The following is a 27,323-nucleotide window of genomic DNA, read 5'->3' as shown; positions in this document are numbered from 1 at the left end:
TGGTATACGTGTGACGGGTTGACAAATCGTGTCTGATGTATGTAGAGAGAAGTGGCACCGTGTATATATTGTTTTCTCCATTTAAAGAAACGCCTATCCGCTGCTATAACTATAAAGTTATTGTTGAACATATGAATTCTCTGTTTGTTTTTGTTCAAGAAATCTGTATTGGGTTTCAAGAGAAAAGCTGCTTATGTATCGGCTGTTTGTCAAACGAAATATTAGGGAAAGAAAGTCGAGCTTGTTACTGGGTTATTTATATTTTCAAAAATAAATATAACAACGAAGGTGCACCGAGTGTGGCAGTGTTATACTATATTCCAGTAAATGGGGGTTTTCGTTACTTGAAATTCAAATTCAAACTTTGGTGGCAAATGACCCGATTTTCCTTTTCCAATTTATTCTCTTTTCCAAGAAGATTTGCCCCAGAATGGTGGCATGGTAGCCGGGTGCAGGGGCAGGCGTTCTAAAGCCCCTTGGGCCGTTATCCCCAAAACCGTTAATGGAATATCCTATTCCTCCTAGCTGGTATTGATTACTCGGTGCGGAGCCCAGCAGCGTTTCTGCATGCATGCAGCCGGAAAGCTTCTGTTATAACTAATTAAGGCATCATCTACGTTCATCCGAAACCAAATTCAATTATCCAAAAAGTTCCTATTAAAGCTTGTTCGCGGTTAAGTCCATGAATGAACGAATGAAGGAAGGAAGAGGAATTGAAGAATTGGTGAAGGGATGGCGCGTGTTTGGCCCATCAACTTTCCTGTACCATTCACGGTTTAATTCTGTAATGATATCAGCTGGGCTAGTCCGTTTGGCATGTTCGTTCTCCAGCGTCTTAAGTCTTGCTTCTTTCGAATTTCTTATTCAATATTTGCATGGAGAATGGAATAAAGATAAAGGTTAGCGTCAGGACCCCCAAAATTGGCTACTTACTTTCCCGCCTTTGGCTTCATTTAGTAATTATTGGCGAACGAAATGCAATGCATGACTAAATACTTTTCTTTCACTTTTTTCGAATACATTTGCCAAAGTTGCTATTAAATTTCGAATTTGATGGGTATTCCTTAATTATTTTCTTTTTTTTTGTTTTATTAATTAGCAAGTCTTAACTGTACGCAATATTTATTACCGCAAATAATCCTGGATCGACGTTAACTGAATTAGCGAAGGCTTAATTAGTAAATACTTCTTTTCTCATTTTTCAATCGAAAGGAAAATAAATTGTTCAATTGATTTAAGCTAATAATTAATTAAGAGTTACTTTTGGCGAATTTTCCTAATTTCTCTTATAATTTTAATTGTTTCGGGGGAAACTTTTGATCTTAATTCTCGCGAGGCCTAAAGTACTTTTCGTTCCTGCCTGGTCCCAAACCAAATTATAGTTTTCCTTTTATGGGATAAATTCCCTTACGACCGATTTAATATGGTAAATTTAATAGCGTTAATTGCTATGGAAATTGGTCTTTTCCTTAGATTTCCTTATGAGCAATTACAATTAAGGAAGCCAAGATGCTTTTAACGAGTCAAAGAGTTTGTTTAGGATTAAAAGCCCATTCAGACTATAGACTAAAACCTAAGTTCATGCACGTCGGTGAAGTCGCTTCAATTCTCGTTTAATTAGTTAGACACGTGTCAACGTTTTCATAAAAGATTCGTTCACTGCGCGTTTAGTTTGAAAAGTGTTCAGTTCCGAGTGTCCAGATGGCACCACCTTCGTTTGCGCCTTTTCTTTAGCCATAGCCCACTCGATCATGCTGCCTTACTGGCGCGTGATCGAGTGAGCTACGCTTTTAGCAGACGATATACGAAAAGTTTTAGAGGATTCTTGGCGCGGTATTCGTTTGTCATTTTGAATGTTCGGCTATTTTAGTATATTCAAAAGTATTGCTTCAAAAATCACCCATATACGCGACACCTCGTTTTAAGTCGTCTGCTCTGGCGTCTGAAAAGTGAAATGAACGTATCAACGCTGATAGAAGCGAAATAACTAACGTCTGAATGGGCCTTGAACGATTAACGTTAATTCGACCATCGAACCACACACACAAACGTCAGTTGTTGTTAACGTAACGCGATATGAGAAAGTCTATTGGTTCATATACAGTATATCGGAGGGGCATTATTGTGGGGGGGGAGATTGAATTGAATCTGGGTTTATATAAGAGCAGCAGCATTTTTGGGCGGGCAGGACCGGACCGGGGTTTACATTGTCTTTCGCTTTAGCGATTCCTTACGGTATAATAAACTGCAAATATTTTCGCGCTTGGCTAGCTCGGTTTAACCTTTATGTAACCTTTTATATACTGTTTGCCTGCCCGCCCTGCGATTAAAAGGCGAAATATTTTAAATGTACTATCCTTTTATCTACTGGCTAAACAATCAACGCCGCCTAATCTTTAATTTAGTTTAGGAACAATTAATTTATCTTCGCTTCAGTCAACTTTAATATACAGGGTGTTTCATAACAGGTCGGTGGTTGGACCAAAGTGGGAGGGTTCTATGGGAAATCAATTTTGAGTCGAAAAAACTTTGTGACTTATTACCACTTTAAATTTAATTAGTAAACTGAAAGACAATGATAATTTTAATTAAGGTGTCGTCCGTAAAACCATTGCAATAATAACTTGTTTAGGGTGCGAGGGGGTAGACACTTGAGATCTCAGGTGTACAATATGTCTTGAACTCAATGTACTGTCAAAGCTGAACTGTGAGTTCCGAAGGCTTTGAACTCAATGCACTGTCAAAGCTGAACTCTTTTGAACTCTGGTGTACACAGAAATTCAGAGCGTCTACCCCCTCGTTAGGGTGTCCCTATATTGTTTCAAAATGTCATATAGCAGTTACATTTTCATCTCAAAATCGCTCAAGGAAACCCACTTAATTACCCTTTTTGGTACACCCTGTATTTCTTCTTATAATTTTTATTCACCCACTAATGTAGTGAGTGTTATTAGAAGTCTATAACTTGAAATTAACACACCATTTAAGACACCGCCCAAGATATTTTTATATCGAATCAATTCATCATTTCGATTAATAGATTAACTATAGCTAACTAACCAGGTATTCATTTTAAGCAAATATATAGGGCGTATATAGAAAACACACCCCTTGTCAAATATTAAAAAAAGAAATATTGAAACAACATTAATTTACCTTTTATTTTATTTTTTTTTTACTTGAAATTAACGGACATAGTTTATAAGATTGGAACAATGGGGAAAGGTTCTTTCACGGGAGTCGGCGCGAACTTTTTTATGACAGGTAAATTGTTCGGTGGTGGTCCGGCTTTTCATTGTCAACCTATATAGCTAGCTGTTGAATTTTTAGCGGTTAATATTGAAAGGGTTTTGCCTTTTTAATTTATTTATTTTTTATTTCAAAGACGTCTTAATCATGGTCTTTAATGTTCTTGACGCGTGGTTTAACTCCTCAAGTTACTAGTCAGATTCTTTCTTCGAGTTGTTTTCGAATTTCTTTTTAACCGAATTGGTAATTCGTATTGGTAATTAGGTTCACAGAATAATGGGTTTTAAAGCTGCAGGAGGAACGAAGTGAGATGGAGTGGTAATTTCCATGTGTATAACGTAGCCTCTGTACCCTACCCAATATTCAAATAGGGCAAGGAAATGATTTTATATCGGTGATGCGAAACTAATTTATATAGTTAAGGCTTAACCAACCATCTTTTTAGTAATTGTAGTCGTAGCAGTTTTATTAAAGTAAATAAACAATTCTCAAGGCATTGTTACGTGCAATAACGAAAATTTAAATTAACAAATTTGGAACAAGGTGGTCATGCATGCAACGAATTCGATTTTTAATTATGATTATAATACTAAATACCCTCGATAATTTCAAATTAATTTATTCAAATAAAAATAAAACCCCTTAGGACATGATTGTTTAAATTATCTATGAAGAAATATATCTAAAGTGGGCAAAGGTATTGAAATTTTCATTACTATTATTATTTTTATTATTTTTTATTAAAGATTCGATTAACGTTCCACTAATTATTAATCTATTAAATATGTAAATGTTTCGTATTAACGTCAAAACTGTAATTAAGAAATCTCCCTTTTATGACTGGCGAGGATTGAAAAGAAAAGAAAAATCTTTAGGAAACAATTTGATAACGGCACTCGAATTTATCAAAATGGAATATTATTATCTTTTTTTTATCTGCGAAGGTAAATTAACCGTTTGAATATCATTATGTATTTAAATTACATCGCTATCGGCCGGGTAACGTTTCGTTTTAATAATTATCCTTCTCTAAACAATTTCACGGTTTTCGAGGGCACTTACTTTCCCTTTTTATTTCTTTTTTTAAATATTTTCTTATAAATTTTTTTTTTCAGGTTATTTGTTTTTATCGTATTTTTAAGAGGCCCGCATTTATAGCGTAGCTTAGAGTACATTTTTAAGTCTTTACGTATAGGTAATTATAGCGCTTGAAAACTTACATTTAAGTTATCGAGGTTCATGCAGGATGTGCCATTAAAAAATACTTCACTCAGTTTTAAACTTTTGCTAGCTATCTATTTTCCATTAAATTTTTTAAAAGGTTTTTCTCTTTCACTCGAGATCTACTCTATAATTCATCAAAAGTTGAAACTTTGTTATTATTTTATGAGTTATTGTTTTTATCTGCAGTTGTTTTAGGGTCAGTTTGTTTATAGTTGAAAAAATGTGTAACGCATTTTTGACCATTTATGTTTTGCGTCTTTGATTGGCTTTAGTCTGTTAAAGGGGATTAATTAATTAAATTTAGCGGGAGATTTAATGAAAACTGTGATGTCGCGATGTGACTGACAATTGTGGCGCGAGATATGGAGCGTGTCACGTGAATTTTGTTAACAGGAAGGCAATAAGTTACGCCATTGGTCATGGGTGCAAATTTCAAAATTATATCTATATGAAATCTCAAACTAATTTGAATATTTTAAAATCGTTCGGAGACCTGTGGTATTTCATGGATGGTCTTTTTTAATTAGTAGAATTAAGAATCAATAAAAAATCACTCTCATCCATTCTTTAAAAGGCACCATTTGTTATAATAAGAAAGAGGCTGCAGTTTTGTCGGTCTGTCTGCTTGTAACAAAAACTATTTTGCAAATTACCTTTATTGACTTTTAACAAGAAGTGATATCTAATTTATTAGGGAGAAGGTATAAGATGCCTAAGTATTCTCGCTCCATAGTCCCAGTCCCCCTTTCAAAATACAAGGGGGGACGTAAAAGGAGGACCCGGGCTATTTCACTGCCTCTCCTCAGTCAGAAAATATGACTGTAATTTTCGTCATTCGCGTCACCGCGCTGACGTGAGTTTTCAAGAACCAATGAGAAATCTCGCTGGTTGTAATTTAGAGGAGGGGATTAACTCCGGACCTACTATACGTTTGAACTGGAGATAAAGGTGGAAATGTGGATGAATGAATTTATACCTTCTCCCTAATAAACTAGATATCACTTCTTGCTTTTAATAGACGAGGTAACTGTTAAAAGTGAAGCATTATAGTGGAATGTCGTCTTTTACGTCTTGTTTAAGTTCAAATAGCCAGCAACCCTTAACCAGCCAGCTCCTGTTTGTGACTGATACCTGTAGACAACTGAAAGAAAAGGGAAGATTTGGAGACTTCCATTTCTCGATCTTGCATGGAAACGTTTGTTTTCTTTTCTTCCTTATACCATATCCCGCCCATATCCGTGGATAATAGGATTTCCATAGACACACACACACAAAGCATGTACCGTATCTCTGTTTCCTTCATCTTTAGGGAGCTTCGGAGCTTCATTCTTTCCCTGGCCAATTTTCTCCGCTCAATTCTCAGTGTTGTATAAAATTCCAAATATTCCAGCTAGGACTCGGATCGGATTGGAGTCAAATCTTGTCTCCATGGTTTCTTTCTCTCCCGGACGTCAATATAAAAGGCGCGGTTCCCAAATATAACCCCCCCCTCCTCCCTAACGACCTACCACCTCCGTTTATATAATATGTCTTATATAAAAGATATTTTTTATATGAAAAATATACCTTTTTTTACGCCAATTTGTTCTCACCTGCATTCAACTGTCGAATAAAATGTTTCAAGGTGTTTTAATTTTTACGCTAGATACTAGTAGCATTAGCAAAGGCACCTAGCGTTGCTTAGTTTTCAAGCCGCCATTTTAAAAGATGGCGGATGATCGAAACTCAAAAGCTTACCATAAGGCCTGTCTATTGGTAATAGGGAACCAGTGTACTAAATATTAGCGAAATTGCTTGAAACACGACAATATTATTTTATAAATAAGGTTGTTTTTTTTACATTTCTGGCCGCCATTTTTCAAGATGTCGGCGGATTGTGAAAAATCTTGTTTAACACTTTGCCTACACCTTAAGAGTAACGTCCCTTCAAAATTTCAACCTTCTAAGTTGACCGGTTTGACCTGGGCGTTGATTACAAGTCAATCAGTCCGTGTCAGAACTTTGACATATATAGATATAGATCAGGAATGCATACAACTACTAGGAATCATTGTGTATCCGTTTTCTCAACGTATCTATGCGGATTTTGTGGAAAGAGCAAGACTAATCACCGCTGCACCTTTCACTGTCCCTTTAGAATAGATATTTGATTAAAGCTATCGAGCTCCCTTCAATGTTATCTTTAGAGCGCTCGGCCATCATTTGGAATGTTTGAAATTCCTGAGGTATTGTTTATAGTGGGTTCTTCTCTAACTTCTGTTTTTTTTTTTCGTTCGAAATTGTTTTCGCCTATAGCTAGCTAGCTTCCTTTTATGGTGTACTGAGTTTTATTTTTTTGGGGCTAACATAGAGTAGTTAGAATTTGGGGATCTTTGGCCAAGAAAGAATTTTTTTTTTGGCCCAAGGGCTATTTTCGCTCGACTAGAAATAACCGTTACGGTCAGTATAAAAGGTGGAATTACGTATTTTTGTTTTTTTTATTTACTTTTTTTTTATAACGATCCAGTGAATGTGTATACCCAACATTTTGTAATACGTTATGTTGTATCTTTTCAAGAAGAAAATAAGTCTGGTTATTGTACTTGTATATGTCAACATAAGTTTACAACCAATGTTGCTACCATAAGTTTGTCACTGGTAACTGGAGCTTGTCATGAAGTGATTGAGGTAGGTCATAGATTCGAGGTAAAGCGACGTATGCCTGGTTTTGACGCTGTCAAAGGCTTAGTAATGCAGACTAAATAGGACCTAGATGGAAGTCCTGCAAAACTAATTAACCATCCGAGTGTAGTACTTCAATTCTCGCTTTCGTCGTTCTGCTAGAACTAGCTCGAGCTGTAAGTCTCTCAGCAGCATTACGAACTTGTATAGGTAGTGTCATACTTATGGTAGGAACATAACTTACAAAGTTATGATATCACGAATGGTGTCGAACATTTGATGGAATTTCTTGTATACTTTGGAAGGGTCTTTAAAGATGAAAGACTTAGCTAGTGTCCGTTTTTACTGCGGTATAGAATCATCTCGTTTTATCGATTGTAATGTAAAGAGCAATTCTAAGAAAAAGAAAATTATATTTATTTTCTTGGAGTTGTGTAGATATATATAAATATAGAAAATTGCAGCCCTAAATTCACTATATGGGAAAACGAAATTGCCCATTTTCTAGTTAGTTTTATTATATATTTTATTTTATTTTTTAAATGAGAAAAAATATTTATACAGACCCAATATTTTATCCATTTTCAATGATATACAGTGAGTTAATACCGAGTTTATTGGACAGAATAGGAATGCATATAGTTAATAGGAATTATTTTATCTACCATGTTATTTTCTATGCGGGTTTTGGGGGTTGGCCTTGAGAACGTGTCGTAATTCTGATGGCGTATTTCTAACTGCGATTTAATTGGTTGGTAGCAAGCTTGCTAGAATATTGTTTCGTGAGGTGAACCTCGCCATACATTATGATTAGCCTAGCTCCTCCTACAAAATCCGACTAGATGCGTTGAGTGAAAATGGGTGTAATAATAATAATAATAATAATAATAATAATGTAAGCTTTGTCTATGAAGGGATTTCCACACTAAGCCTGTGGCTTGTTTACAGATGGGTCCCTTTACAATGCATTCATTCCTATTAGACGTTATGCATTCCTGGTCCGTTATTTTACCGCAATCTCCAATCGCGTTTTCTTCTAGAACAAACCACAATCAAAGGCCATTCACGATCAATCTTGCAAGTTTCTCTTAGAAGTACTTTTTCAATATAATAACCCCATATTTTACTTTCTTTCTTTTTTTCTTGTTGCTGTGTGGAGATAACCATTATAAGCTTAAGGGACTATGAAAGTATATACTATACTGTACTGTACTGTATACATATACTTCGTACGTAAAAGCTGAAATGTTTGGGGCCCTCACGTATGGCAACATCCGCCAAAAACTATATATATATATGGTTTTGAAAGATTAATGCGCTATTTCATTTTATTTTTTACTTTTTTTATAGCAATCCAATATGTATTTGTTGAAGTTTAAAAGTAAGGGTCGCTCGGTTTTTCTTTTAAAATGTGAATCGAATAATTTTTTGTTATATGAAATTTTTTTTCCTTTTTTTTTGGGGGGGGGGGGGTCCGTTGAATGTATATAGGTTAAGCTATTGTATCCACAGATGTAGATAAATTAAGGAAATACTTAAGGGAGGAGATTTTGTGTGTTAACATTGAGGAATAGAAAGTGTGCGGAGAAGTGTTGCAATCATTTGTGACGCGTGCAATTCCATTTCTATGGAAATCTCGTAGAATTCTGTGTTCGATTCAGTAATTAACATTCAGTTCCAAACCTGAATGATGCTCTAATGACAAACCCTGAAGCGCATGCGTAGTTATAGTTAAGAAACGGTGTAGAGGAAGTTTCTCTAGCCCCTTAATAGTACACACACTATTTACTTTAAGCTATGAGCTTTTGATAAAATAATATTCATATCTGTAATATATTTCTTTCTCCTCAAAAGAATCTGTGTTTTCACTACTTTTCGTATATATACCTTTCTCCTCTCTAAAAAAAATAGTAAATCCTGTCAAGGGCCTCTATACTAATCTATTTTTCCATGGTCCCCTTATCTGGGCCCTCTCCATTTCTTACGGTGTTAAATTTGGCTCTATCCCATCCATGTATTATCCATACCACCACCACCATCACCTTCTCTCTTAGAGCCTTACTTACTTACTTGCTTCGTCGTAAGTTACGTTTTTCTAAATCCTAGGTTTGTAAGTAAAGTTTAAGGCTGGCTTCAATACCATAAGTTTACTAGATATGTTCCATAAGTATGACACTAACTTTACAAGTTCGTAATGCTACTGAGAGACTTACAGCTCGAGCTAGTTCTAGCAGAACGACGGAAGCGAGAATTGATTGACTACACTCGGTTGGTTAGTTTTGCGGGACTTCAATCTTCTCCTATTTAGTCTGCATTACTAAGCCTTTGTCAGCGCCCCAATCACCAGGCGTCTTCGCTTTACCTCGAATGTATGACCTACCTCACTCACTTCAAAATTACAAGCTCCAGTTTGTAAGCAGTGACAAACTTATGGTAAACATATCTTATAAACTTATGATTTTACTGGCATTGAATCGTAAGGTTTCCTATAGATAAACTCCAAAGAAAACCGATTTTCTTAAGGTTTAGTTTAAGGAATAAGAAAAAAAAACCTGACAAAATTTATGGAGTTTTTTTTAAGGAATGAGAAATTTAACGGTATCTACTCATTTTATTTTTGAATGTGTGTGACTTGAAATTTTAATTATATCGGGGTTTCTTAATCAGACGCGATACCCTTTAGGTTCAACTTTTTAAGGCAAAGAATTTCATTGATAAATTAAGTTTCATTCTGAACTGTCAACCCTTTTTTTTTTGATTAGATAGTGGGCCGCGTACAAGTGTTGCCAGTCATTTGTGACGTGTGCAATTCAAAATGCTATCTATACCACCTACAACAGACTGAAAATCTTGTAGAATTCTGCGTTCCATTCAGTATAATTATCATTCAGTTCCAAACCTGTATACACACAGAAGATGCTATAATAACAAAAAATAGCCAACCCTGAAGCGCATGCGCAGTTAAAGTTAAGAGGAAATTTCTCAAATCCTTTGGTGGTGGTCTGAAATTAAAGGATCGTTTTCTTCATTTCAATATATTACCTTTTCTCTCTGATTAAAATTCATAATATCGTTGTGACATTAATTTTAAAGTGAAGATAAGTTTTTTTTATTTTTTATTTTGGAATTTATTCATTATCTTTCTAATTTTTTTTTTAATGAAATCATTAAAGTCACCCCATGGTAAACTAGTACCACCCATTTTTTTCACTCCTTGAATAAAATTCCGCTGGCAATTTATATTAATCCTTAGATTTTTATAAGGTATAAAGTTTATACTGATTAGTTGGGCGTTTCGCTAAAACTGCAGCTCCTAATCTTCAGAATTATTTCCGATTAAATTAGCATTTAAACTGGCTCTCGCTGAGAGAAAATCGATATTTGGTTTACTGAGTGTTGTCTCGTATCACTCTTAAAAACTGTCTCCCCCTTTCCTTTCCATTCCATTCCCAAATGTGGTTTATTTATTTTTTTTTATTTTAAAATTCTGGACTTCTAACTAACTACCACCCCTGTCTCAAGTTTTCGACAAGTTGCCATTTCGAATAATGATAACTTCACTATGAAGGTTTGCGTTATGTCATTGACGCCTTTATTAAGATTTTTAAAAAACCGGGTCGGTTTCACACTGTATATTTTCTTATTTCAATTCAACAAACCCTTTCTGCATGTGAAATTATGCCGCTATTTTAACCAGGAATGCATACAGCTACTAGGAATTATTGTTTCCTCGTATCTACCATGTTAATTTCTATATGCGGGGTTTGGGGGTATACAGGGCTTGAGAGCTTACTATCCTAGCTAACTGAAGTCTTTTAATAAATAAATGCATTTTCTTAGTTTTTGGGTTTTTACGAAAGAAACCTTAAATTGAAAATGTTCCAAGTTATAGTGCGAAGGGGCCTTAGGCACATAGCGTAATGTTATTAAAGGGGCTCGGTTTGGTCACCCACCCAAGCGTGTGTTATTAAAAATGGCGGCAAATCCTCCGTATAGGGCGCGACGCCTAAAGAATAAAAACGTTGGGCTATCTCAATTTGTATCTGTCTAATTACTGGGTTTCGCGCCAACAAGCGCAGGTAGAAACACAGAAATCGTTCCTTTATAGCGTAGGTGTCCATCTGGGGGCCCCTTACGTCGGGTCTTCAAACTGTAACGCTTAGGTTTTCCTTACGTAAGAGTTACTCTTAAGGGCAGGAGTGTGGGTAGCTTCCTCGCTATATACTTCCGAAAGCGCGAACGCGGTGTTTTGGAAAAGAAAAGCGTGGACAGACACACCCACGTCTATACAAGAGAGCCACCTACCGGAGCTAGTTGATAGCCTATAATTAATATACTTAACTTGACGTTTAACTCCTTAAATGGCCCCAAAAGAGAGCGGAAAAGGAAAGCTGATGGCTTTCATAGAGTGAATTAAAGAAAATCTCAAGAGGGGCCCCTTCTTTCTATACTTCGTGAGAAATCACAAATCTCTCATAGAACTTTGGATGTAGGTTGGAGGGTCAAGGTGTTTTGGGGTAATAGATTTTAGTTGGATAAGAGTTAATGGTCCAGTATGCCATGCAGTGAGCACAAATAGGAGGCTCCGAGAGACCAAAAGCTGAATGCGTATCATTGGATCAATCCAAGAACATACGGAGATTAGCTTCAGTGGTGCGTACTGCATGGCTACTGTCAAGTACTTAGATTATTTCGGGTTCCATTACAAGTTCCAGAATTTTTATCGGTTCAGACTCTTGGAGCTTCGACCAATTTCTGGCTAACTGTTCGAAGGAGCTAGTCTGTAAATAATTGGTCATCTTTGACCATGCAGGCTTTCTACGGTTCTGGAGTCTTGGTGTCCATTCACTAAGTCACTATTGGCGGTATTTAACGAATGGGTTTGTTCACGGATGAACTTAACTCCGGGAACGGGTATACTTTTTCCCTTTTCCAACTAAACTCCACTGCCGAAAGTGCCCATGCTCTTAGCCTAAAATGGCGATGAGGATGGTATTAATGAATAATTGAATAGGCAAGAAATAGACCAACTTGGGTCCTCTGTCTCGATATCGATTCCTTAGCGAGTCAGTCTCGGATGATGGTAAGGCAAAGAAAATACCTTGCGTTTCCATCTAAAGAACAGTATTTAGCCTTGGTTTAGGACCAGGAATACATAAAGCTAATTAGAATAATTGTGTGTCCATTTTCTCAACTTATCTTGGCTAGACTAATCATTATATATGACGAATTTTACCACCGCGAATAATCAATCTCGCTGCGCGTTGAACCCGTCATCGCGTTGTCACCAACAAATGAAACGACTGTTAGAAAGACGTCAGAATTATGACGCTTGACGGATTGAAAGTTCTCAAGCCCCACAAACAAAATTAACATGGTGGATATGAGTCCACAATGATTCCAATAAGCTGTATGCATACAGGGTTTTATCGTCTAGGGGTTTTTCGTTCCGGATTTCATGGTCTTTTCGTCTTTCTTTCCATAGCGATTATCGGTCCCAGACTATTTTGCTGTTTGGGCACGCGATGCGAGGCGACTATGTAAGACGGCAAGTTGCCAATACGGTGTCTGTCTCAAAGCTCTTTATACTCTCTCTTATCCCACCACCAACTTTGCGCTATTTTCCGTGGTGAAAAACGCAGCGTCAGGAGAAAAATAGATGCCAATGTCCTCGGAATCCGACGTTACGCGCCTTTTATTGTGTTTGATTTTTGGCGGGAAAAACAACGTGGAAAAACGCGCGGGTATACCGTACCATACGGGCAAGGTCAATCGCTTCCTATAACGAAGTTTTTTTTCCGCCCATTAAGCGAATTAGGCTTAGGTTTAAAAAAAGATGCAGACGATGAACCCTATCTGGAGTTAGAGGTCAAAGTTATAACCTCGTGTTTGTTTTATTTTCAACTCAGGAATTTAGCTTATGCATTAGAAGAATTAGGCTTAGAGGAAGGCTTTTCAAAAGGCTTAAGAATCATTTTTAAATAACCTCTAAGGTTTAGGTCTCCTAAAAGCGTGAAAGTTGAAGGTTAAGCCAAAGTACTCCTAACTGACTTTGTTGTTGACTTATAATCATCGCCCAGTCCAAACCGCTTTCCCTAGAAGGGTAAAATTTTGCATGGGCGTTCCTCTTAAGTAGTAGACACGCACTAGGAAAGATTTTTCCAATCCGACGCCATCTTGAAAAATGGCGGCCAAAAATGTAAAAAAAAATACTTCTTTATGGAATAATGTTAGTGCATTTCAACATATTTATTTATTATTTATTACAATGGTAAGCTTTTGGGGTTCGATTTGCCATCCACCATCTTTAAAAATGGCTGCCCAAAAACTAATAAAAGTGTCCCCAGGGGCTGACATGCAACATCAGGGTGTCTTTTGCTACTAGTCTGATATAGGCGTATGAGGGTAAGAAAGTGAGTTTAGCTTAAACTCCACGTAGGAAATTTATAGCATTAAAACCCCCCTCGGCTTCTATTAAATTTAAATATATGCAAATCTGATACTATGTATCAAAAACCACTCTTCTATAAATCAAACACAATATATTTACTGAATTTACGTTCTCTTATAGAGAAATAAATGCAAAATTAATAAACATGCATGAAACGTGATAAAACTTCGTTAATAATTTATAATTGGTCGCCTTTAAGATTTATTGCATTCTTTTTGCTTTCACACCCAGAGACATTTATTATTAATCGGTTTATCACGATCTAGGCATAGCACTTTTGACAAAGAGAAATTTTTTTCGACATCGGAAAAACAGGCGCCTCGATCGCCTGGCCCGATGTAATCGAATCCCTCAATACATTCTCCCTCCTGTACGTGCTATCATAAGTTCATATAAGATATGTTCATCATAAGTTTGTCACTGGAGCTTGTCATGAAGTGAATGAGGTAGGTCATAGATTCGAGGTAAAGCGAGGAAGGCCTGGTGAGGCGCTGTCAAAGTCTTAGTAATGCAGACTAAATAGGAAGATGGAAGTCCTGCAAAACTAATTTACCAAGTGTAGGACTTCAATTCTCGCTTGTCGTTCTGCTAGAACTAGCTCGAGTTGTAAGTCTCTCAGTAGCATTACGAACTTGTATAGAAAGTGTCATACTTATGGGTAATATATCACTTATAAACTTATGGTGGTATAAAGGCAGTCTTTGGATACAAGATATAGAGCCGTTATATCTTGAAACAACATTTTTAAATGTCTATATATATACGTATCTTCCATCTTTAGTGAGAAATAATTAATTTAGTATTTTTATCTCTGTATGAATTATTGAAAGGCGCTTTATAATAATAATACAAGTACACTGGCTGTCTGTACTGGGTATCGAAATGACGAGTTTCTAGTCTAATTCAAATCATCAAAAGAGTTCTCTGTTCAATCTTATTTTTATTTAAGAAAAAAGAAACCTTTGAGTTTGACTTTCTTCCTAACTCAATTAAAACATTTTTTTTTCATCTTGGAATAAGAGAAAGAGTTGTAACATAAAGAATGAAAGAGAGCCATGAAACGAAAGAAATTTATTTTCTTCTTTTTATATGTATGTATGTATATATTCAACTCCAAACTGTGTTTTTCATAAGAAGTTCAACATTTGAAGTATACGTTATAACATACATATTTTTAGTGTAGGGACTTTATTTGCAATGAAAGTTGTTGCTAAGTATTGGGAAAACATTTCTTTGCGAGTACTCTCTGCTTAAGTCGGGACTTGTACCTTTTCAGGTGTTAATTTTTGGGTGTTCCAAGTTAGGGAAAGGGGTTTAAGGGCTTACTGTTCCAAATTAGGGCTGTCATCTATAGCTTTTATTTGGCTGTTCCAAATTTGGGAGGGAGTGTTCTGTTTTAGGGCTGACTGTTCCAAGTTAGGACTGATATCTATCTTTTATTTGGGTGTTCCAAATTGGGGAGGGAGTGTTCCATTGTAGGGAGGGAGTGTTCCATTGTAGGGCTGGCTGTTCCAAGTTAGGACTGTTATCTAGCTTTTATTTGGGTGTTCCAAATTAGAGAGGGGGTGCTCTATTTTTAGGGCTGGCTGTTCCAAATTAGGGCTGTCATATAGCTTTTATTTGGGTCTTTCAAATTAGGGAAGGGGGTGTTCCATTGTAGGGCTAACTGTTCCAAGTTAGGTCTGACATCTAACTTTCCTAAAAACATGTTTTTCTAGAACAGTACGCGTCGTATCAGTCCGAAAATGGGTACAATCGAACGACAATAGTTAACTTGAAACTTTTTGTATTGGTTTGTTAGTAAATTATTTGGTACTAAAATATCTGTCCTTCCAAAAAGTCTTGTTCCAAAATAATTAATGCTACTTGGCCATACATACTTCTATTAATTAACTTCCAAGAAAATATGATCTTTCATTCATATTTTTTTTTATTTCTACGTCTTCACTCTTCTCTCTCTCCTCTTTTCATTCCGTAAACGGTAATTCCCATCCGGTGTTGGGTTGGGTTGTTTTTTTTGTGTGTGGCAAAAAGATGCTAAGCCTAAAGCCTAGTACTTAAAGACTGAAATGGGGGTGTGGATATTAATGTTTTTCACGCTCTTCCTCTCTTTCTCTCTTACTCCTTAATGTCAGTTTCTCCGCGTTGAATAGTAAGGGAAGTAATACTGGAATACATTGTTACAGGGGGTTATTTGAAGAGGCTTTCGTTGGTTGGGAGGGGAACTAACAATCTGTTTTTCTTTTGGCATTTTTTGACAGTTTTTGTGTGTTTTTTAATTTTACACGGAATTTTTCCGTTTAAAATTTAAGAAACGGCACCAAAACCCCTGTCCCTGTCCCTGTCCCTGTCCCTGTGCCGGACGTACGCTTACGATGAGAGAGAGAGAGATCGGTAGCGTACGCGGTGGCGATACGAAGCTCCGCGTAGAGAGAGAACTGCCTGCCTGGTATATTAGTGAGAGGGGGAAGAGGGAGAGGGGGCATCCCGCTCGGAGAGAGAGGAAAGAAAGGTAGTTTAAATCTCGCGGGCTTTTTTGAGTGAAGGGAAACAAGATGATAATTTTCGTGCACTACTGCACTTTGTGCGCGTGATACATCAGAGATTATGCTGGATGGTTAGGTTAGGTTTCGTAAAATAGAGGGGACGCTTTACGGTCATAGTGATTTCTGGTTTAGGGGATCCAGGATTTTGTTTAAATACATTATTTGATTCGTATGGTTTTTAAAAATTATACTTTAGTGGGGTGCACAATTTAGTTTCATTAATATTATTTGAAATGTGACGTTATTAGAAATTAAAGGGATACACGATTGTGTTTCAGAAATGTTTTTAGTTGTACGATTTATTGGAAATCAACTATACGGGGGGTCACGTGAGCCGTGTATTAGTGAGAGGGGGAAGAGGGAGAGGGGGCATCCCGCTCGGAGAGAGAGGAAAGAAAGGTAGTTTACATCTCGCGGGCTTTTTTGAGTGAAGGGAAACAAGATGATAATTTTCGTGCACTACTGCACTTTGTGCGCGTGATACATCAGAGATTATGCTGGATGGTTAGGTTAGGTTTCGTAAAATAGAGGGGACGCTTTACGGTCATAGTGATTTCTGGTTTAGGGGATCCAGGATTTTGTTTAAATACATTATTTGATTCGTATGGTTTTTAAAAATTATACTTTAGTGGGGTGCACAATTTAGTTTCATTAATATTATTTGAAATGTGACGTTATTAGAAATTAAAGGGATACACGATTGTGTTTCAGAAATGTTTTTAGTTGTCAACTATACGGGGGGTCACGTGAGCCGTGTAAAATTACTATTAAGGCCCAGCCCTTGGGCCATCTTGTTTCTTTTCCTTTCTTTATTCTTCTACGCTACCAAAAACCGCGCTTAAAGTATTCATTTTTCATAAGAATTGTTTTTTTATTTTTGGTTCTTGGGTCGTTTTCTGTAACGACTGGATAAATTTGCTTCGAGTTGTTCAGGATGTCGTAAGTGGTTGGTTGGTTTTATATAAGGGTTTGTGGCAAAAATTTATAAAAAGAATTATGAAATTAATATTTTTGGTGTTGTAAATATTGCGTGTTGCAAATCAGGGAATTTCAAAATGGGCCACCAAAAATGTCAGGGGAATTTCAAAATGGGCCAAAAATGTCAGGGGAATTTCAAAATAGGCCACCAAAAATGTCAGGGGAATTTCAAAATGGGCCAAAAATGTCAGGGGAGTTTCAAAATGGGCCACCAAAAATGTCACGGGAATTTCAAAATGGGCCAAAAATGTCAGGGGAATTTCAAAATGGGCCACCAAAAATGTCGGGGGAATTTCAAAATGGGCCAAAAATGTCGGGGGAATTTCAAAATGGGCCAAAAATGTCAGGGGAATTTCAAAATGGGCCAAACATCTCAGGGGAATTTCAAAATGCGCCAGAAATGTCAGGGGAATTTCAAAATGGGCCAAAAATGTCAGGGGAATTTCAAAATGAAGCAAAAATGTCAGGGAAATAAGGGGAATTTCATAATGGAGCAAAAATGTCGGGGGAATTTCAAAATGGGCCAAAAATGTCAGGGGAATTTCAAAATTGGACAAAAATGTCAGGGGAATTTCAAAATGGGCCAAACATCTCAGGGGAATTTCAAAATGGGCCAAAAATGTCAGGGGAATTTCAAAATGGGTCAAAAATTTCAGGGGAATTTAAAAATGGGCCAAAAATGTCAGGGGAATTTCAAAATGGGCCAGAAATGTCAGGGGAATTTTAAAATGGAGCAAAAATGTCGAGGAAAAGCCAGGGAAGGTAAAATCGTAGAAAAAGGTCGGGGAAAACCTGGAAAATTTAGGGAATTTGAATCTGAAAATTTCGTAGCAACCCTGTTGCGGAATCAAAACGAAATATTCAAAAATGTTTTTCGTTTAATTGTTTTTTTTTTTAGTATGGAAAGGTCTTTGTGCTTCAAAGGTCACGGGGTGGTCAAAATTCTGACCGATGAACTACAGAAGCAACTTCCCAAGAACTAAAAAAAATATTTAGTGAACTATAAAAGATATTTAATCTATCGATTCTTTTTTTTTTAGTATATGACTAGTGAAATCTTTTTTCTCTCCTGGGGATTTTATCCTCAAAAGTTTCCTGGTTATTTTTTCCCCTCATCCTCTCATCCCCAATCCTATACGTAATCTTGTTGAACCCTAAACCGTCTGCTCTGTAATCCGTCTTCAGTTGAGAGCAGAGAGAGAGTATAAACACCACGGGATCTCTCTTGGACCTCTAGAGAGTGGATAGAAATACGTATACGTGTAATCGCTATTCCCAGTTTGATACATTGTATTCTTCGCTATGTTTACTCCATGAAAATTTTATTATTCAAAAAAAAAAAACCATTCTCTATTCTTAGAGCTCAAGGATTTGAATATATTATTCCCCCCCCCCCCGTTTTTTATTTGTTTTTGATACCGTAAAAACATTTTATCATTGTCTATAAAATGTGCTTTCTATCTATTCAAAACTGCTCTTTGAAATGTTACTAGTGTTAGTGTTTAAACCCCTTGGTCCTATTTTTGCTTGACTGTTTACACTTTAGAACCGTCCACTTGGCGTATGAATACCTTACGTAAAATTTCATAAAGAAAAAGCAGTCGTTTTAAACTGATCCTATTATAATTTTTCATTAAAAAAATATTTTATTTGAAAATTAACCAATAAAGGAGTCTTTCTATTGTACACCGATGCTATGCAGGGAAAAGTTTTGCAGGGGCTCCATGTTAATTCAATGGGGCCCATAGCCCCTGTAAAGCTGACTTCCCTTATATGAGAAACATTAATTATAAACAACATGAGTATTTTTTTTTTTTTTAAATAATTTAAATCCCTTATATTTTTGTGCGAGAGATGATAAGTGTTTTAAAGGAGACCGCCGCCTTACCCCTTTGACTTTGATAAAAATAAAAATTCGGATAATATTTATAAATAAAAAAAAATGAAGGACCTTGGGCCCTTGGCCTGCTTTTCAAACCCTTAAAAACTCAACTTTGTTTTCAATTTCTTATGCAAGGAATCTTTCTTTTTTTTTAGTCTTGACTTCTTTTAACTTTCAACTTTTTCCGCTTTTAATATTTTTTAAGGGCTTTTCGAGCCTAGATCTTAAAAAACTTAAACGCCTTATTTCTTCTAGAAAACCCTTTACATGGCCCAGTTGGCTATGATTTTTTAAAAAAGAAAAATAAATTAAACCCTTACTTTTAGGTTAAACTAGAAATCTCTCTTACTCTCTCTCTCTCTCTCTTCTTTTAAACCACGAAAACTGGGGTAGAGAACCGCGAACAGAGAACGCGTTAATCTGTCGGAGAAAAGATAGCTCTTTAAAAGAGAGAGAGATTTAGATTTGTTCAGTCGCAATTTGCGATATAGAGGAAATTGGGGCGGAGTGGTTTTCAATGTTAAAACCATGTAGAACTATTCAATGGTTGGTTCTCTTGGGATCTGAAGAATTTTGTTTTCATACGACGAAACTAAAGCATTTTCGAATTTTTTGGGACGGATAAATTTATTTTTGTGTGGGTTTTAAGGCTACTTGACTTTGTTTCAAATTTAGGATAAATTTACATTTATTTTATTTTTCTTTGGTTTTTGGTTTTGTACAAAATGTTTATTTGTGGATTTAAAATTTATTTGAGGCGCAAATACAGGGTGTTTTATGATAAATCTGTAGTAAATTAATAGGTATGATTGTGGGGTCAAACTGAGTGGAAGAGGTCAAAGAACATGGGGTCAGCAGCATTTAGAAATATGGGCTACCAAACATGGATTCTCCATCCCCCCCCCCACAGCAAAACAAGGAAATGGCTGAAATTAAACTTAATACAAGTTCCATTAAAGCTTCTAGTATTATTTTACAACGTGGGTTTTTAAAGACATGGGTTAAGACAGGGTTTAGTTACATTTCGAATCATGTGAATGAGCTCTAGGCGATGATTGATTTCTATCCACTTTTTTAATAAAATAAAATATGAAAAGTAAAAGGTGTAGGCAGATAGTGTATTTCCAACACTACATTTGTCAATGGGTAGCCGAATTTATTTTTTTTTACCAATTTAACTAGACGAATTAACCCTTGTAATTCTAATATCAACCTTAGCTTCAGCAACGCTATCGAGTTAAATTGGAAAAAGCTCCATTTGCTCCCAAAGAGTAGGAATATAATAGCTTACTGAAATGAAATTACTCATTCCTTTTTTATCAGAGAAGAAAAGTAAAAACGATATCCAATTTCTTCCTTAGTTTGCAATGAATATTTAGCCTGTTTTAAAGCAATGAATTAATACGGAAACGTATTTGATTGGTATTGCAAACTCCGAATGAAACGATGGTATCATATATTGACGCGCGAGAAAAATTGAATTCGAAACACGTTTTCAAAAAGTGAAAGAAATCTCGTGAAAATAAAAAACTAAAATTGCAGACAACTTCAGAAAAAAATGCTTTTTTGAAATAAAAATTAGTTTAGTTTAAAAAAAATTGTGAAAAGATGAAACTTCTTTTAATAATATTTATTTCTTTGAGAAAAGGAATGGGAATTTAATTTTTTAACTTTTTGAGAAAATGATTGGAATATTAATAAAAATTTAAGATTGATTCGCCAAAAATGGAAATACGAAAAAATATTTTATCAGTGAAACGGGGTCATTAAATTGAACTCTAGGATACTGTGGGCGTATTTTTACGTAATATTTGGGGAGTTTTATTCTAATCAGGTATGTGTGGTAAGGCCGATCAATTAAAAACCTACTCTCCTAAAAAAAATTACGCAAAAAATATTATTGATTTGGAATTTTTCTTTTTATTTCAATTCGATATATTGAAATTAAGAAATAATAAAATGTTTTTAATTGGTTCACGAAAGTTTAAGGAGTGGGATTAGTTGAGTTATATAATTATTTTGTCATTTATTTAAATTAAATCCTTAAACCAGAAATTTACATAATTACTTAATTTTTCTTAATTTAAAGGTAGCTTAAATTAAAATTGCGTTTAAATCTAATTTATTCAATTGGAATTAAACCAAAAATTATGAAAATCAATCGTAAAATACATAAATACAGTTGAAAATAATTAATATAAATTTAATTTAAGTTTGATTTATTGAAATTAAACCAAAAATTATGAAAATAAATCGTGATATATATAAATATCATTAAAAATAATTAATATAAATCTAATTTAATTGAAATTAAACAGAAAATTTATGAAAATATTCTTTGAAAATACGAGAAAATATTGTTTTTTCTTATCTTATTTTCAAAACTTCCTCGTGAATGTAAGGGCAAATATTATTTAACTAATTTGCTACACTATTAACCTACACTATTTAATCATTTTAAATGTAGTTAAATCCTCCCCCTGCTTTCTAAGATCCCAAAGTAACAAATAAAAAATAATAATAACAAAATTACTTTTCAAAAACGCGTCAGTTTCTGGTGGTCCCGGCGTCCGTGTATTAATATTTAGCCCGAGGTGTTCCAAATAATTTTTTTTGTGATATTTAAACCTAATCCCCTGAAGAGAGAGAGAAGTCACGCGGAACTAATATTTAACGAATTATCCCGACCCCGGCTATTAGAAAACGCCAGATTATCCCATCCTCAAGAAAAGAAAAAAGAAAATGCTCTTTAAATTACCGAAATAATAGCTGCGAAGAAATAACGTCATTTAACGATATCAGAATGTGTATTACACTTCATAAAAATTGAGGTTAAAAATGTCTCGGTATGCCTTGCCTGTAATGTCAGAGTAAGTGTGTGTAGAAGAAAAACGTTTTCACGCTAATCTTATATAATAATGGGTGGTGGGAGTTTTTTCTTTTTTTTTCTGCTTTCGTAAAAAGTCGTTTGTATACGTTTAATGAATGAAGATAAAAATTAAAGAATTAGGCTTAGCGTAAGATGATCGTTTGAAGTAACACCTAACATTTGTGTTGCTATGGAAACCGTTTCTATTGTATCTCGTGTTTGGATGCATCATGGCGCGAGAATTATCGCACGTGCTTTTCAATTTTCATTTTTAAATTAGGCTTAACAAAGCACGTGCAAGTTCTTGCTGAATTTTTAAATTCGGCTTAATACGCGTGCAAGTTCTTGGGGAATTTTCATATTAGGCTTAATTACACGTACAAGTTCTTGCGAATCTTTAACTTCACGAAATAAATTCTAATAAATTGTACCAACTCAAGGTGCTACCCGTTAACGTACACGTTTACAGTTTCTTAAACTCTGATATTGATTTATAGTATTTCTACGAATCTTTAGCGTCTAATTCTTTCGTTTTGTTAATTTGTATAATCGTGAATATGGTCTTATATCATTTAACAGTATTACTCGTAAGCGATATAATGGATGGACGAAGGTCTATTCGCCATATTTAATAATGACAGGTAATTCTGGTTGAAATGGCGGATGTTACTTACTGTTACACAACCATTATTCAACGGAGGCTATTAATATTGTAATTTTAGGCGAACCACTCCCTCCTATCCGCCCAGGCCATCATTTTTTAATGCTCCCTTTAAAGAAGAAAAAAAAAATTATATTTAATCTCATCAACCCCTTGGACCACCCACATGGATCATGGATCCAGAGATTATCTCTTAAGCCTTGGTCCTAAATTTCTTTTACTTATAATAGTTCAGAATATTCATCCATTCATAAGAAAAAGAGGATACCGCTAATTGAGTAGGTGGTGTTTCATTGGTGAACAATGATTAAATACCAACTAGGGTGTGGTGTTAGCTTTTCAGTTGTAAATTAAAACGCGTTACATTCATGGAAGGATGGTGTTGAAAAAGGTGTTTTTCTCTCACTCTTTGTTGTTGTTCTTTGGTGGTGATGATTATAACGAGTTAATTAAAGAGTTCCTAAAGGTTTTTGTTTATGAGATAGCTGAGTCATTGTAAGGCGTCATTTAGCTCGTGTGATACTTTGTAATTTTCCTCGAAGGTGATTAGTTTTATGACGTCATCTAAAGGTGCATACGTAGATGTGACGTAATTTTATTATTTGGATTGACGATCTTTTGACAGTTGATAAAAAATAGGCCTAATTTTAGGTTAATGTGTTCCATATAATAACAATTGAAACTATACAGAAATAAATTGGAACCTCTATCAAGGTTTCTTCATCTTTAGTTCGATGCAATGTATTTTTCTTAGGTTATCATAGAATCATTAACTATATTTAATACTGTTCATGTAAAGAAAAAAAAAACAAAACACACGAGTCATCATTCTGCAGTCATTTATTATACCATAAGTTTATAAGTAATATGTTCCTACCATAAGTATGACAATACCTGTATACTTCGTAATGCTACTGAGAGACTTACTTACAGCTCGAGCTAGTTCTAGCAGAACGACAAGCGAGAATTGAAGTCCTACACTCGGTGGTTAATTTTGAAGGACTTCCATCTTCTCCTATTTAGTCTGTACTAAGCCTTTAACAGCGCCAAAACCAGACGTCGCTTCACCCTGAATCATTCACTTCATGACAAGCTCCAGTTTATAACCAGTGAAAAACTTATGTATGCAACATATCTTATAAACTTATGATTGTACTGTTATTTTATCAAGGCTAATTCTAGTCCGGAACAAGCGTATTAAAACTTAATGCCCTAAAGCTCAAGTAGAAGTGTATCATCATCTTGATTGCGCTAGTATTATTTGTACATAATCAAGATTTTTCTGTTTTTCTTTTTACAACGACGCCAGGCATCCACTTCGTTTTCAAATCCATTTGTTTTAAAATGAGTTTTGCTTCGGGAGCTGTAAGTTTTGTCATTCTTTCTTATCATCATTTGAAAAGAAGTTAGAAACAATGAATTTTCTCTTCTTTCTATTTTTCTTTTCTCTCCCTCTCTTTCTCTCTCTCTGTCTTTGTCTTTGTAACGTTTCCTTCAATTCATTATATCATAACACACAAGGGATCGCTAGGCCTAGGCCTCTTTTTAAGTCCAAGGCCTAGCGATCCCCTTTTGTACGTTTGAGATTAGGATGATCCTTGTTATGGGTTTCGAAAACTGGGGGAAAAGAATGAAAGAAAAAACATATATACTCTTCTTTTTTTCTTGCTTTCTGTTGGTTTCCCTTCTGTTGTTTCTTTCTCTTTCTATGGGAGATAAAAACCAACCGAAACTTAATGGTTTAGAAACAAAAACACGTTTTATAAATAGAACCTCTACGGGAATATATAGGATAGACGCTAGGATCATGTGCAATCCCGAAATAAAAGAAAAAAGAAAAAATAGTTGCTGTCCACGTTCTTTAAGCCGTTAAACTGCGGATTAAACTATATGGGATTCCTACCTTCCTTCTTTCTTTCTTTCTTTTTGTTCTAACTTGCTCGCTTACAACACGTATTTTTTTCCACAACACTGAAAACGAGTCTTATTAAAGTAGAGTGAGAGATAAAAGTTTTATAAGCCTTGGCTTCTTTCTTTCTTCTTCTTTTTGGCGGGAAAACGCGGAGGGAGAACTGTTATGTTTTTGGTGGCGAAAAGCCTTAGATTTGACATATCCTTAAGGATCGCGTCCATGCACTGATGTTAAGTCAAGTGGTGGCCCATTGTGCGTCATACGGTACATCAACTTTAATTATTGCGCTTGAAAATACGCCTCGATGGAAATAGGCTTAATTTTCCGCCAAATATATCGTTAAGCCTAATTCTTCTGGGGTTTATTTCAACTCTTTCTCCTTAGTAGTTCTCGCGGATTTATTTAAACCATGTGAACGCACATTTTAATCAATGTAACATAATTTCAATAGAAGATATTTATAGATTTACAAAGAAAATCACAATTCCTTATGCCTAACTCTTGTAAATATTAAAATCTTGGAGAAGGGAAGTTTGATACTGGAGTGGCTAGCATGAGGCGGTGGTCCATCCGTCTTATCTGTTTAAAAATCCCTGCATGCTTTTCAAAGTTGGGCATCATTGAATACAAATAATTTACCAAGTCACGTGGTAAATAGTACTATAACCATGTGACAACTAAAGCATAATCTATGCATAAACATAAAACCGGGTACTATGGGTGTAAATTTTACTGCCATGCATACTGCACTCTCGTGATAGCGCTATAGAGTGTGATTTCAACTCTCCAGTATAAACTTCCTCCAAGATAAAACCTTCAACTCAACTCCGTGCAGGTTCCTTGAATCTTTGCTCGAGTTATGAAGATAAACTTTTCATTGCTGGCTAAGTGCCCGAGTAAAAGTTGGGTGAATACTACTACACCAGAATCAGTCTAAACTACTACAACATCTTCGTATCGTACGATGTTTTTTTAATCCCTAGCTGTCTAGTCCTCCCCCGGAAGTACGTAACGCGTTTGTATATTTTCTTCTTGTTTCCTTTTATTGTCTTTTTGGAATAAGAGAAGTCGTCCAATTTGTCTTCATTGGTACGCGTTGACTCATAACGGATATTTCGCTCTAATTTCGCTAACAGCCTTCGCATCGCCCGCCCGCCCACCTCCGTAATCCCGATTCATCTTCGCCTTGTAAGGTCCCCGAACCCTAATTCTTGCAACTTCAAGGTTATCCGCCCAAATTAAACGTCTCTAAATTCAATTTTGCTTAAATTATCTCGAGCGACTAAATATACTTTTACTTACTCTTCGGAGTCTTGGGAGAGATTAAGGAATGAGTTAATTGCGGTGCGGTGTTGGTTGGTATTTTGCGGCTATTGAGAAGTAAACATTGCTTCCTAGTAGGCCAATTTTTTTTAATGGAATGTCACATTCTCAGATGCATTCCCAATCTTCGCATTCTGATTCTGGTCCTTGTTACGAAGCTGACTCGTGAGCACTACGATCAAACATACGACGAACTTCCTACGAATCAGGGTTCATACATACCTGTAAATTAGACAAAAAAACTCAGGGAAATTAAGAATTTTTTTCTTAGTAAAATTCAGGGAAATTTCTGAGGTTTGAGTAAGTTTTGCTCTAAATTGGTTGCTTCGCAGCTATTAAAAAACCACTCCTGTTGATATTACTTCATATTTGGGGAAAAATCTGGAAAACTCAAGGAAATGTATTGGGAAAAATACCTGAAAAACTAGGGGAAATATACTGGCAAAAACTTGGGAAACTCGGGGAAATATATTGGAAAAAAACCTGCAAAACTTGGGGAAATATATTGGGGGAAAACCTGGGAAACTCAGGAAAACAAATTGAGGAAAAAACCTGGAAAACTCGGGGAAATCGGTTTTTCTAAAAGTTGTAAGAACTCTGACGAATGGCGACATGAACAAATGCTTTCGTAAAATGTATTTATGACTGACTTTTCTGCGGATTTGAACAATTTCTTTGTAAGAATTTTCCTTGAAAATCTAGTTAACTAATAGAAAATAGACATTTTTCTTTTCTTAGTACTGCTCTACTATGTTAGTCGTTTTTATTACGCTGTTAGTCCCAGGAAAAAAACAAACCCTAATTGATTTATTTCCCTGATTCTATCGGTTAGACCTTGAAGAGGGTTTTTTCCCTTAGACTCGTGTAGTCGAGGGTTAACCCCTTTTTGTGACTCATTTCTTCTTTCTTATAGGTCTGGGTGAAGGAGGATTGTGTTTTTAATTCGTAATCCCCGTCCAAACTCTCCTAGCAAGCAAAAAACCCCCTTATACCAATGAGTTCGCTTATTTCCTCTATTTTTTTACTCCCGGCTATAATTTGTTCCAGTAAAAAACCTCGCCTGACATCGAAGGCAAAGACCAAGGAAAGACCTCATTTCCTACTCCTAGCTAATTTATCCAGGTGATTCATGTCTGTAGACCGACCGAGAGAGAGTGAAGCGCAATTATTTTATTTTTCTAATTCAATATAGACATATTCATTAATTCCATGTAGAGAAGTTCTAAGCAAACAATACAGCAGGGTTCATACAAACCTGGAAAACCGGGAAACCTGGAAAAATCAGGGAAATAAATAGTTGACAAAAACCTCAGGGAAATTTCGAATTTTTAGTAAAATTCAGGGAAATTTGCGTCAAACAGGGGCCGAGTAATTAAGCAAAATGTTCGTGAACATACCCTCCATAGGATTAACATTACACTATACTTTGGAGGCTCATAGCTCTGGTTCTAATAGAGATACGGGGATGTCCTATGATTATGTTATAGTCATATTTGCCCCCTCCCATCATTCTTCGTTAACATTAGCTCCATATACGGGTAAAACCTGAAAAATTCAGGGAAGTAAA

The 27,323-nt window shown here is 35.6% G+C and overlaps 1 protein-coding gene across 4 annotated transcripts in view; it reads left to right on the top strand.

Annotated features, from left to right (window-relative positions):
• Positions 1-27,323, top strand: part of LOC149588588 (A disintegrin and metalloproteinase with thrombospondin motifs 9-like) — a 179,267-nt gene that overhangs the window by 48,913 nt on the left and 103,031 nt on the right. The window contains exon 1 of one of the 4 annotated variants that reach the window (XM_089862366.1): positions 6,898-7,361. The exons of the other annotated variants lie outside the window; for them this stretch is intronic. Coding sequence (XP_089718492.1) covers positions 7,359-7,361 — 3 coding nt within the window. The 5' untranslated portion in view covers positions 6,898-7,358. Of the gene's footprint in view, positions 1-6,897; positions 7,362-27,323 lie in introns of those variants that run through there. 4 annotated transcript variants of the gene reach the window in all.

The sequence above is a fragment of the Phalangium opilio genome, unplaced genomic scaffold (assembly GCF_054372755.1).
Source record: "Phalangium opilio isolate 3A_F unplaced genomic scaffold, DU_Popi_V2 ptg000540l_1, whole genome shotgun sequence".
Taxonomy (NCBI): Eukaryota; Metazoa; Arthropoda; class Arachnida; order Opiliones; family Phalangiidae; genus Phalangium; species Phalangium opilio.
The sequence above is the reverse complement of the archived record's forward strand: the minus strand, read 5'-3'. Positions and strand labels throughout refer to the sequence as shown.